Source organism: Bufo gargarizans, chromosome 2, assembly GCF_014858855.1.
Source record: "Bufo gargarizans isolate SCDJY-AF-19 chromosome 2, ASM1485885v1, whole genome shotgun sequence".
Lineage (NCBI taxonomy): Eukaryota > Metazoa > Chordata > Amphibia > Anura > Bufonidae > Bufo > Bufo gargarizans.
Window position 1 is genome coordinate 340,688,340 of NC_058081.1, and position 12,554 is coordinate 340,700,893.

The 12,554-nt window shown below is 42.7% G+C and overlaps 1 protein-coding gene across 6 annotated transcripts in view; it reads left to right on the forward strand.

Annotated features, from left to right (window-relative positions):
- The window catches only part of RNF44 (ring finger protein 44), a 71,089-nt gene that overhangs the window by 45,736 nt on the left and 12,799 nt on the right, over nucleotides 1-12,554 (forward strand). For all 6 annotated transcript variants that reach the window (XM_044280607.1, XM_044280610.1, XM_044280605.1 and 3 more), the window contains 6 exons: nucleotides 1,903-2,070; nucleotides 3,349-3,510; nucleotides 4,069-4,184; nucleotides 4,327-4,414; nucleotides 4,506-4,627; nucleotides 5,570-5,669. In XM_044280607.1, coding sequence (XP_044136542.1) covers nucleotides 1,903-2,070; nucleotides 3,349-3,510; nucleotides 4,069-4,184; nucleotides 4,327-4,414; nucleotides 4,506-4,627; nucleotides 5,570-5,669 — 756 coding nt within the window. The remainder of the gene's footprint in view (nucleotides 1-1,902; nucleotides 2,071-3,348; nucleotides 3,511-4,068; nucleotides 4,185-4,326; nucleotides 4,415-4,505; nucleotides 4,628-5,569; nucleotides 5,670-12,554) is intronic.

Below are 12,554 nucleotides of genomic sequence, written 5' to 3' on the forward strand. Positions count from 1 at the left end.
TGTACTGCTGCTATGAGTTGAAGATGTCTCCTCCAGGTCCCTGGTCAGTATTTGTCACTGTTTACCTTGCAGTAGTTTCATTATTTGTTTGTTTGGTTCAGATTGGTTTATGCTTTTAGGTCTTATTGGAAATCATTCTCTGGGCACTGGCTGTGTGACCACCATACTTTGGCAATTAGTCATTGTCTTATGCAAGTTCTTGTACGGGGCTGTGGATGTTTTAGGCTACTTTCACACTAGCGTTCGATCGGATCCGTTCTGAACGGATCCGATCATAATAATGCAGACGGAGGCTCCGTTCAGAACGGATCCGTCTGCATTATTTTGGCATATAAAAGCTAAGTGTGAAAATAGCCTCGGACGGATCCGTCCAGACTTTCAATGTAAAGTCAATGGGGGACGGATCCGCTTGAAGATTGAGCCATATTGTGGCATCTTCAAACGGATCCGTCCCCATTGACTTACATTGTAAGTCTGGACGGATCCGCACGCCTCCGCACGGCCAGGCGGACACCCGAACGCTGCAAGCAGCGTTCAGCTGTCCGCCTGTCCGTGCGGAGGCGAGCGGAGCGGAGGCTGAACGCCGCCAGACTGATGCAGTCTGAGCGGATCCGCATCCATTCAGACTGCATTAGGGCTGGACGGAAGCGTTCGGGTCCGCTCGTGAGCCCCTTCAAACGGAGCTCACGAGCGGACAGCCGAACGCTAGTGTGAAAGTAGCCTTATCCGTTTTGTGAGGTCAGTTGTTGACAATTGAGTCGGACCCCAACGGCTATAGCATGTCCGAGCTTGCAGTACATGAATCGGTGAACTCTATGGGGGTACATGCTGCTACAGTACTTCATGCACTACTGCTTATTTTTAAGGATGTTGTTTATTATGTTTTGTATGAATAATTGACTAATAAACTATGATGTTATATTATGTGTGCTCTTGTATATTTGGTGAGTCTTTGTGGAATATCACACATACTGAACTATTCACAATTATGTTCGAATGATTGGAAATGTTTAGATAATTGCCTGATAAGTGTGTGTAAAAGGACCTTTAACAGTAGATATAGCTGGTGGCAGTTAAAGGATGGATTGGACACTCCAGTAGGTGGACATGCACATTACTATACAGATTAAACACCAGGGGGCACCATTATAATGAAGTAAAGAGAATATCTTAACACTGGAGCATTGTCGTAACAGAAAGTAAGTTCCAAAAATTCCTGGTGGTTTATATAAACATTTTATGGTGGCACGGCCCCTGTAAAGCAGTGCTAAAAGTCCAAACACAAAAGAAATTTAAAAGCCAGGGCAGGAAGTTGAATACATAAAAAAAGAAATACATAGAATGTCCACATTTAGGTGGTTAAAAATAAAATGGGGTCCCTTTAACAAAAAAAATAATAAATCAATTTTAATTGAGGCAATGCAGATTTATTGAGTATGTTTAAAAAGAAAACAAGCTAAAATCGGTATTGGAACCCATGAGGCAAGGAGTACAATCTTGTGCTTTGTGTGGAAAAGTGCGTACAAGGTATAAATTGGATTGTAGGCATCATGCTAACAGAAGGGTGTAATTGTGAAAGCTTGCATGTACTCCCCTAGGGAAGAATAGCTCTGTAATATGGCACAGTGTGCCACATGCCACAGAATCCATGAGAAGAAAACCTCTCTGTGCCGCCTTGTTAAAATCTACATTCTGTGAAGGACCTATTCAGGATCTGTGTGACACAGACTCTTCGGCATTGGGAAGGCCAGAATGCTCCTGCTGCAGTAGTTCCTCACTGTGTAGTGCCAGTGTGCCGTCTGAAATAAGAGACTACTTATTTTTGTTACTATTGATTTTACACTGATTATTGCTACATTTGTAATGTAAAGCATAGTAGACCTTATCTCTTTTTCTTTTAAGCTCATCCCTGGGTGCACCATGCAGCAACTTCCTGTCTCGTACCAGCCATTTCCTCCTCTTCTCTCCAGCGATCATTACATCTTGCATCCTCATCCACCGCTGCCACCACACCAGCCACCTCATATGGCCTCTCTTACTCCATTTGTTACAGTGCAACCACAGAGAATGGTAAGTGCCGAGCTAACAGTGCGATTCATAAAACATTGTGTATTCTTGTCCTTCTCCTTGAGGCCCTGTGGTACAGAACATATGGTATACAGTTATACAGCTTTCTAGAAGACAGAAATGCCCAATCTCTGTATAGTGCGTTTTTTATTTTATTATTTTTTTTTTTTTTTTTTTTTCCCTGTGTGTGATGTATTTGGGGCCTTTTTGTAAATAAGATAATACATCCTGATTATTCTCCTGACATGTCTGTTCTAGTAAATGCTTGTAGTCCTCATAAAGGAACAATTCAGCAATATAGATTATAAAAAAAATATAAAGTCTGTGTGGTTTAAAGTGCTTCTCACTTTCTTTGTCTTGAGTGCACTTTTCATGCTCACCTGGACATAGTTAAGTTACACCAGTGGTTTAAGATGTGCTTGTTCCACACGCCTCCATTTTGTTTTGTTTTTTTTATGTATAGTGACAGCAAGTGTTTTTTGTAATACACTTTATCAGAGAAATGTGTTAATTTTCATATGTGAAGTAAACTGTATATAAAGTCTGGGGGTTAAGGAGAATCCATCGTCAACGTTCTACTAAACACTGGAAAACTGTATGATGCAGAGGCAAGCTTCTCAGCTGACCTCTGGTCTCCCTGTCCTAGCTGCTCCCAGAGCTTACTAAGACCAATGTGACCCTGCTGTCAGCGCTGATCACTGGCAGGAGCTCTCCCCCTTACCTTCCCAGCTCTTCTCTGCTTAGCGTTGAGAAGATACAGGAGTAGGGCTACAGCATTCAGCGCTGACAGGAGGTATACAGGAACAATGCCACAGCCTCGCCCTTCTTTATGACTACCCAGTGCTAACCAGAGGAATGCTGGGAAGATGGAGGGGAGCTCTCCAGTAACTGCAGGGTCACGTTAGTCTCAGTAAGCTCTGTTACACATCTGAGAAGCCAGTTATCTGGTGTCATTAACTTTTAGAAGAACGCTGAAGACAGGTTCTCCTTAGCTACCCTCCGTTATAGAAGAGGGGAAACTATACATACAGTTTTCTAATAAGATTTAACATTTTTATAATTTGTTGCAGAAACCCACTCACTGTCCCTACACAGTAAAAAAATGACATTTACACGTTAACTGTAGTGCCCATTTTAGCAGTTATTTCTGCTTTAGATACTTCCGAATGGAGCACAAGTTCTATCTGCATAAACACGTGCACACTTCTCACTTTTTAGTCAACTAAATAAGGTGGGATCTTTTCGGTAATGGTTTCCAATTTTATTTTAAACATTTTGTAGCCACTGCAAAGGATAGACAATGAGTTGGATCTTCGAGGTGACCAACATCACATGGGCAACTTCCCATTCCACCACTCTCACCCTGTGCCTACATTGCCCCATTCAGTGCCCATGCATTACCTCTCCCATGATGCACTGCACCAGGAGCTGTCCTTTCCAGTGGTAAGTTTGCCAAAGGTGTGGTATCTTTTTGTACCACATATCAATGAATAATATGTGAATAGTGAACATGTCATTCCCCATTTACATTTTATAAGCAAGGCCTTTATTTTCCTGTTGGCTTTTCTTATTGAAGCTCCTTGCTCGTGAGAGCTCTATGTATTGCATTCATACTGTTTAACCCTGTATTTAGACCACTCTCATAGAATCTAGGAAAATAACATGGACATGTTAAAGTTTCACCTCGTGCTTAAATGGGTATTCCAATTAGGAAAAGTTATCCCCTATTCACAGGAGTACAGCACTTGGCTATCTCCCATAAAAATGAATGAAGTGCTATCATGCATTTGTGACCAGTCGCTTGTCCACTTTAAGCGGGATCCAGGGGTAGGGGGCCCCTGTTTTTACAATCGGTGAGGGTTCCACCAGTCTTTTATAGTTATCCCCTATCTGTGGATAGGGGATAACTTTCTCTAACCAGAATACCCTTTTAATAAGGAATCATTTTTGAATTGAATCTTGTACCTTTTTATGATTGTGTGGTATTCTGTTTTGCTGTAGCCATACGCTCATCTGATGCCACGGCGATTAAATACCCAACGTTATCGTCTGCAGCAACCACTGCCGCCTCCTGCACTGCCTCCTTCATATTACCCTAGTTTTCTGCCCTACTTCCTGTAAGTATTCCTTATTACATTACTAAGAATGGTTGTTTGCACCGACATTTGCCATATTTTGTAGCAGCAGCAGCATGTTCTTTTTATGTATGCTGTACTTATTGCAACTCATTTTCTGAACTCGGTGCTATTCTTCTTGCAGCTCCATGCTTCCTGTATCCCCCACCTCTGTGGGCCCAGCAATCAGCTTGGATTTGGATGTGGATGATGTTGAAATGGAGAACTATGAGGTTAGATTTGGCCACCACCCCAGTCCAGAAAGCTGTTCTTACCGTTGCTGCCTGTAAAGTTTGACAACCCATGTTCATTTTTTGCCCCTAGGCACTGCTTAACTTAGCTGAACGTTTAGGAGAAGCAAAGCCGCGTGGACTCACCAAAGCCAACATAGAGCAGCTTCCATCTTACCGCTTCAACCTTGAGAGCCACCAGTCTGAGCAAACCCTGTGAGTAGCTATGCATAATTTGTCACCTTCAGTCCTATTTATTAGGAATGATATTGTGCAGCAGTATAGTGCATATATGTGACCAGAGCATTTTTACAAGGCCATTAAATCTGCAACTGGCACAAAAATGTGTGTAAAGGAAGCCCAAAGAATCTGTTTTCTAGTGGATAGGCCATAATTGGCCCCTCTATTGTCTTCCCAATTCTCTTCATTTGACCACCTTATTAAGGAACAGATCAGATTTTTCCCATTATAACATGTCTACCAGTGATCCGTAGAGACAGCTTGGTGCTATGTTGCTGCCCATTATGTGAGGGGTCTAGTTGGGCAGTTCTGTTTTAAAGAAGTTGTCTCACTTCAACGAATGACATTTATTATGTAGAGAAAGTTAATACAAGCCATTTACTAATGTATTGTTATCCATATTGCTTCCTTTGCTGGCTGGATACATTTTTCCATCACATTATACACTGCTCGTATCCAGGGGTTATGACCACCCTGCAATCCATCAGTGGTGGCTGTGCTTGCACAGTATAGACAAAAGCGCCGGCCTATTTGGTGGCCGTGACAGTGGGAGCGCACATAGGCTTGTGCCTTTTCCTATAATGTGCAAGCACAACCACCGCTGCTGGGTTACAGGATGGTTGTAACCATGGAAATGAGCAGTGTATAATGAGATGGAAAAATAAATCCAGCCAGCCAAGGAAGCAATATGGACAATCACAATACATTAGTAAGTGCCTTGTATTAACTTTCTCTACATGATAAATGCCACTTACTGAAGTGAGACAGCCCTTTAAGATGTGTGTTGGGATTGAACCATGGCAAAAAGCCTGCGCAGTAGAATTCTTGCTTCCCCCAATACTTGAACAGTTCCGTTAGTTGGCGTTAAAGGACTTGATGTATGATGAAATGTTTTTTTTTTTTTCCTTCTACTTCCAGGTGTGTGGTGTGTTTTAGTGACTTTGAAAGTCGGCAGCTCCTCAGAGTGTTACCTTGTAACCATGAGTTCCATGCAAAATGTGTTGATAAGTGGCTCAAGGTATGTTCCCTAGCATAATTCTTCTCTCCTGAGGGAGTGGTGTGATATTAGAAATTAAGTGTCAATGGCTGTAAAGAGAAATCCTCTTAACATTAAAGGGGTTATCATGTTAAGAAAGTTAATAGAAGGCACTTAGCAATGTATTGTGATTGCAGACGGCAAAGGAAGCAATATGGACATTCATTTTTCCATCACATTTTACACTGCTTGTTTCCATGGTTACAGACCACCTGCAATCCGTCAGTGGTGGTTGTGCTTGTGCTTGCACAATATAGAAAAAAGCACCAGCCTATGTGCACTGCCATGGTCCTGGCCACCAGAGAGGCTGACGCTTTTTCCTATAGTGTGCAAGCACGACCACCACTGATGGATTGTAGGATTGTCGTAACCTTGGAAACGAGCAGTGTATAATGTGATGGAAAAATGAATCCAGCCAGCAAAGAAAGCAATATGGAAAATCACAATACATTATTAACTTTCACTTCAGTAAGTGGCATTTATCTTGTAGAGAGACAGACCCTTTTATTCTTGAATCTTTATATTTGCTGGAAACATGTCCTCATAGTGTCTAATGCTGGTTCACATCAGATGTATAGGGGAAAAAAAGTAAATATGGTATGTTAGTATAATAGGACTCCAAGGTAGAAAAGTGCCCTGTTGGCATCTGACAGTCTAACTTCTTTCTTTTTTTGTCGTCACACCAGCCTGTGTTCTGTTCATAGACTAGAAGTCTATGACGGTGTTCTAGGCATCCTATTTTTACTGAAATGAAATATACAAGATATCTCAACAGTGAACAAGGCATTACTGGCACAGATGCCCAGCTTGTTAATTGCATCAGAGCTGTCCATCTGTGGCAGAGCTTAAAAAAAAACGGCCTATTGTTTAAGTCACTTTATGTTTAATATTTAATTTTTTAAAGACTTTTATGGATATTTAGAATTTTACATCAATATCTATAATTAAAAAACATAAAATCCTGCAGTTTTTGCACTAGCCACTAAGCCTAATACATATGTTTATAGAGTCAGTCGATACCTAATATCACATGACCTAACCCCTCAGATGAACACCGTAAAAAATAAAAACTGTGCTAAATAAACCTTTTTTTTTTGGTCACCTTACATCACAAAAAGTACAACAGCAAGCGATCAAAATGGCGTTTGCCCACCAAAATAGTACCAATCTAACAGTCACCTCATCACGCAAAAAAATTAGCCCCTACCTGAGACTATCGCCCAAAAAGTAAAAAAAAAAACTATGGCTCAGAATATGGAGACACTAAAACATCATAAAAGAAAAAAAAAAGCTGTTATTGTATAAAACTTAAATAAAAAAAGTATACATATTTGGTATCGCCGCATTCGTATCGACTGGCTCTATAAAAATATCACATTACCTAACCCCTCAGATAAACACTGTAAAAATTTAAAATAAAAACTGTGCTAAATAAACAATGTTTTGTCACCTTACATCACAAAAAGTGTAATAGCAAGCGATCAAAAAGTCACACACACCCCAAAATAGTGACAATAAAACTGTCATCTCATCCCGCAAAAATCATACCCTACCCAAGGTAATCGCCCAAAAACTGAAAAAATTATCGCTCTCAGACTATGGAAACACTAAAACATGATTTATTAATTTTTTTGCTTCAAAAATGAAATCATTGTGTAAAACTCGCATAAAAAAAAAAAAAAAGTATACATATTAGGTATTGCCGCATCCGTGACAACCTGGTCTATAAAAATATCACATGATCTAACCTGTCAGATGAATGTTGTAAATAACAAAAAATAAAAACTGTGCCAAAACAGCTATTTCTTATCTTCCCTCACAAAAAGTGTAATATAGAGCAACCAAAAATCATATGTACCCTAAACCACTACCAACAATACTGCCACCCTATCCCGTAGTTTCTAAAATGGGGCCACTTTTTTGGAGTTTCTACTCTAGGGGTGCATCAGGGGGGCTTCAAATGGGACATGGTGTCCAAAAAAAACAGTCCAGCTAAATCTGCCTTCCAAAAACCGTATGGCATTCATTTCCTTCTGCGCCCCTGCCGTGTGCCCGTACAGTTGTTTACGACCACATATGGGGTGTTTCTGTAAACTACAGAATCAGGGCCATAAATATTGAGTTTGGTTTGGCTGTTGACCCTTGCTTTGTAACTGGAAACAAATTATTAAAATGGAAACTCTGCCAAAAAAGTGAAATTTTGAAATTGTATCTCTATTTTCCATGAATTCTTGTGGAACACCTAAAGGGTTAACAGTTTGTAAAATCAGTTTTGAATACCTTCAGGGTGTAGTTTCTAGAATGGGGTCATTTTTGGGTGGTTTCTATTATGTAAGCCTCGCAAAGTGACTTCAGACCTGAACTGGTCCCTAAAAATTGGATTTTTGAAAAATTCTGAACAATTTCAAGATTTGCTTCTAAACTTCTAAGCCTTGTAACATCCCCCAAAAAATAAAATATCATTCCCAAAATGATCCAAACATGAAGTAGACATATGGGGAATGTAAAGTAATTATTTTTGGAGGTATTACTAGGTATTATAGCAGTAGAGAAATTGAAACTTGGAAATTTGCAATTTTTTACAACTTTTTGGTAAATTTTTTTATTTTTTTTATATAAATAAAAATTTTTAACTTCATTTTACCAGTGTCATGAAGTAAAATATGTGACGAAAAAACAATCACTTAAGGGGTTAACAACAGCTCAGGCAAGATGACCATAATCATGTTTGGTAAAAATAATAAGTAAGGCTACTTTCACACTTGCGTTCAGAGCGGATCCGGATCCGCTCATATAATGCAGACGATTGGATCCGTTCAGAACTGATCCATCTGCATTATATTGTAGAAAAAATTCTAAGTGTGAAAGTGGCTGCAGACGGATACGTCCAGACTTTACATTGAAAGTCAATGGGGGACGGATCCGTTTGCTAATTGAGCCATATAGTGTCAAATTCAAACTGATCCGTCCCCATTGACTTAGATTGTAAGTCTGGACGGATCCGTTTGCCTCCGCACGGCCAGGCGGACACCCGAACGCTGCAAGCAGCGTTCAGGTGTCCGCCAGCGGAGCGGAGGCCAAACGCTGCCAGACTGATGCATTCTGAGCGGCTCCGCATCCACTCAGAATGCATTAGGGCAGTATGGATGCGTTCGGGGCCGCTTGTGAGAGCCTTTAAATGGAACTCGCAAGCGGAGCCCCGAACGCAAATGTGAAAGTAGCCTAAATCTGCAATTGGAAAATTTAAAACGGATTAGAAAAAAAAAACTGGTTTTAACTGGCAGATAACATTTTTGGTGTCGCATTTCTTTTAAATGGACTGTCATCAGAAAATAAAGTTTTATGTTAAACATTTTTATGTGTGTGTAATAAGTAAAAAAAAAATAAAAAAAATTATATTATCCATATAAAAAATAAAATTTCAATCCATGCAGTTTTCACACTGGCCGCTAGGCCTAAAATATATCGGGACTGAATGTTTCTTTGGGCGCAACCACATACACAATAGACTGGACTATAGGGCTGCAACGATTAATCGATGTAATCGATTATATTCGATAACTGGATTCGTTGTCGACGAATCCAGTTATCGAATAATCGCCGATTCGTTGCTATTCGGGCGGGCGGGCGCTGCATCTTTATTTTACCTTTTTACAATGACGCTCCCGCTCCTGTAACAGCCAGCCAGGCAGAGCGGACGGCGGCGTAACGTCACTCACTCACGTGACACGCCTGCTCCGCCTCCTTCATTCATGAAGTGGGCGGAGCAGGCGCGTCACGTGATTGAGTGACGTTACGCCGCCGTCCGCTCTGCCTGGCTGTTACAGGAGCGGGAGCGTCATTGTAAAAAGGTAAAATAAAGATGCAAGCATCGGGGCCGGGGCTGTTAGGGGGAAGGGGGAGGGGGGATCTGTCTATGGCACTGCTATGGGAAGGGGGGGTCTGTGTATAGCACTGCTATGGGGAGGGGGGAGGATCTGTCTATGGCACTGCTATGGGGAGGGGGGTCTGTGCACTGTTATGAGGAAAGGGATCTGTGCACTGTTATGCCCATAACAGTGCACAGACCCCCCTCTCCATAACTACGCCGTCCACAGACCCCCCTCTCCATAACTACGCCGTCCACAGATCCCCCATAAGTGTCGTCCACAGATCCCCCATAAGTGTCGTCCACAGATCCCCCATAAGTGTCGTCCACAGATCCCCCATAAGTGTCGTCCACAGATCCCCCATAAGTGTCGTCCACAGATCCCCCATAAGTGTCGTCCACAGATCCCCCATAAGTGTCGTCCACAGATCCCCCATAAGTGTCGTCCACAGATCCCCCATAAGTGTCGTCCACAGATCCCCCATAAGTGTCGTCCACAGATCCCCCATAAGTGTCGTCCACAGATCCCCCATAAGTGTCGTCCACAGATCCCCCATAAGTGTCGTCCACAGATCCCCCATAAGTGTCGTCCACAGATCCCCCATAAGTGTCGTCCACAGATCCCCCATAAGTGTCGTCCACAGATCCCCCATAAGTGTCGTCCACAGATCCCCCATAAGTGTCGTCCACAGATCCCCCATAAGTGTCGTCCACAGATCCCCCATAAGTGTCGTCCACAGATCCCCCATAAGTGTCGTCCACAGATCCCCCATAAGTGTCGTCCACAGATCCCCATAATAGTGTCGTCCACAGATCCCCCATAATAGTGTCGTCCACAGATCCCCCATAATAGTGTCGTCCACAGATCCCCCATAATAGTGTCGTCCACAGATCCCCCATAATAGTGTCGTCCACAGATCCCCCATAATAGTGTCGTCCACAGATCCCCCATAATAGTGTCGTCCACAGATCCCCCATAATAGTGTCGTCCACAATTTGTTTTAATATGGCCTTTGAACATAATTTTTCAAGTAAGATCATATAAACCTCTCTGTTTTGTAATTTTGTCGTTTTTTCCGATTAATCGATTAATCGTAGTAATTAATCGGCAACTAATCGATTATTCAAATAATCGTTAGCTGCAGCCCTACTGGACTAGACCTCATTAACCTCTATGGGAGAGTTTTCTAGGCATGCTCTGTGACCTGTGCAGAGATCAAGAGGGAGTAGATAAGCTGCGATATCACCTATTGTGGACCCTTGTTTGTGTATAGAGGTGATCTATGTCGGTGTAATCATGCCTGTGATGCCAATGTCATGGCTACTGTAAGGTTACCTGTTCAGGGCTCCAGATGGCGACCAAAATGGTCGCCAATGCGACTTAGAACTGCTAAATGGCGACAAGACTTTGTAGTCTTGTCGCCATTTGCGCCTAGACCCTCCGCTCGCTGCTCTGCCTCTAAGAAAAAAAAGGCTTTCATCCAGCAGACAGACACACGCTGCAGACTTCTGCTGGGTGAAGATCCGCCCCTCAGATTACCCGACATAGAGGGTGGGCGTGGCTTGTGCTCCCGCTTCCAGCAGTCTGGCAAGTTTTGGAGTTGAGTCTGTGCTGTGGCGCTGAGCTGCTGGAGACACTTCAACTAGGGCCGCACAGTCCACGGCTGATAACACGAGGCGAGTCACCCGTATGCAGATTTATTAGTGTGTTTTATAGGACTGGGTCCTTATGGGGTCACAAGGAGAAGGCAGAGATCCGTAAGAACAGGGGGAGGATCCGCTGTCCTGGTCTGCATAGCACTGCCGGGGTCGCATAGCATTATATTGATTTATGATGCTATGTAACCCTTAGAGGTCTGGAATGTACTGGATAACACTGACCTAATGCGGTCAGTGTTATCCAATACATTCCAGAACTGTAAGAATTACATAGCATTATATTGATTTATGATGCTATGCGACTCCGGCAGTACAGAGCTCCTGCAGACAGACTCCGGTGTGAAACCAGCGCAATCCTATCAATGCACAGACTAGTAACCATTTCTGAACATAAATCATATAATCTATTCCCCTTATTTCCCAAGACCAGTATTCATTTCCACATAGGGAATAGCAATCGGATGTCAACCTTCCCGTCAGTCCGTGTTACTGCTGGCAGAATGATGAGACAATGGGACTCCCCAGGCCTAGGGGTTCGCTCAGCAGTCCCAAGGCACACAGATTGACGAGGAGAGATTCCCGCCTATACCGCACACGTTCTAGAAAAGGACGGCGATGTCCGTGCACGGCTCCTTACTGACACGTGGGTGATGGGCAGAGAGCCCTTAACTGCTCCTTTCTGTGCCAAAGACATGTGGTAGAGTTAAAGAGAGGGAAAATGGCACTGAAGCAGCCATTTAAGCACAGGGGTTAAGCACAGGCTAGTTCAGCTGCCAGTGGAGGTCCCCTAGCTTTCCTACATCTGCTTGCTGGCAGTGAATGGAAACCTTTAAGGTTGACATTCACAGACTGAATGTCCATGTCCAGCCACAGTTACACAGTGAGCAGCACTACAATATGGGCAATCTTTCCTCAAGAAACAACAGCAAACAAGAGGTTTTCATTCACTGACCAGCAAGCAGAGGGGTTGAGAATAAAGAGTAAAGCTCATGAAGTATCATATTTTTATCTGTTATATTTTTTCTCAATGTAAAAAAAAAAAGCTGCCCTCCCCCCACCCCCACTGTCATGCTGGTCCCGTCAACACGTGATGCCCTCTGATGTGGTCACTGGTTGCAGTGGCGACTCTCAAGTGATTGTCTTTTAAGGAGTGCAGTGGGGATAGTTTATTTGAACCCATTCTGTGTCGCATATAGAATAATACTGGTTTGAAACCCCTTAAAGAAAAATATAAAAATTACTCCTTAAAGGGTTTGGATACACTAATTTCTGGACCTCTGAGACTGGCAGGACCTTTGTTGGTGATCATACTTTCCTGATGCCCAGTGCGGGGTCCCGGC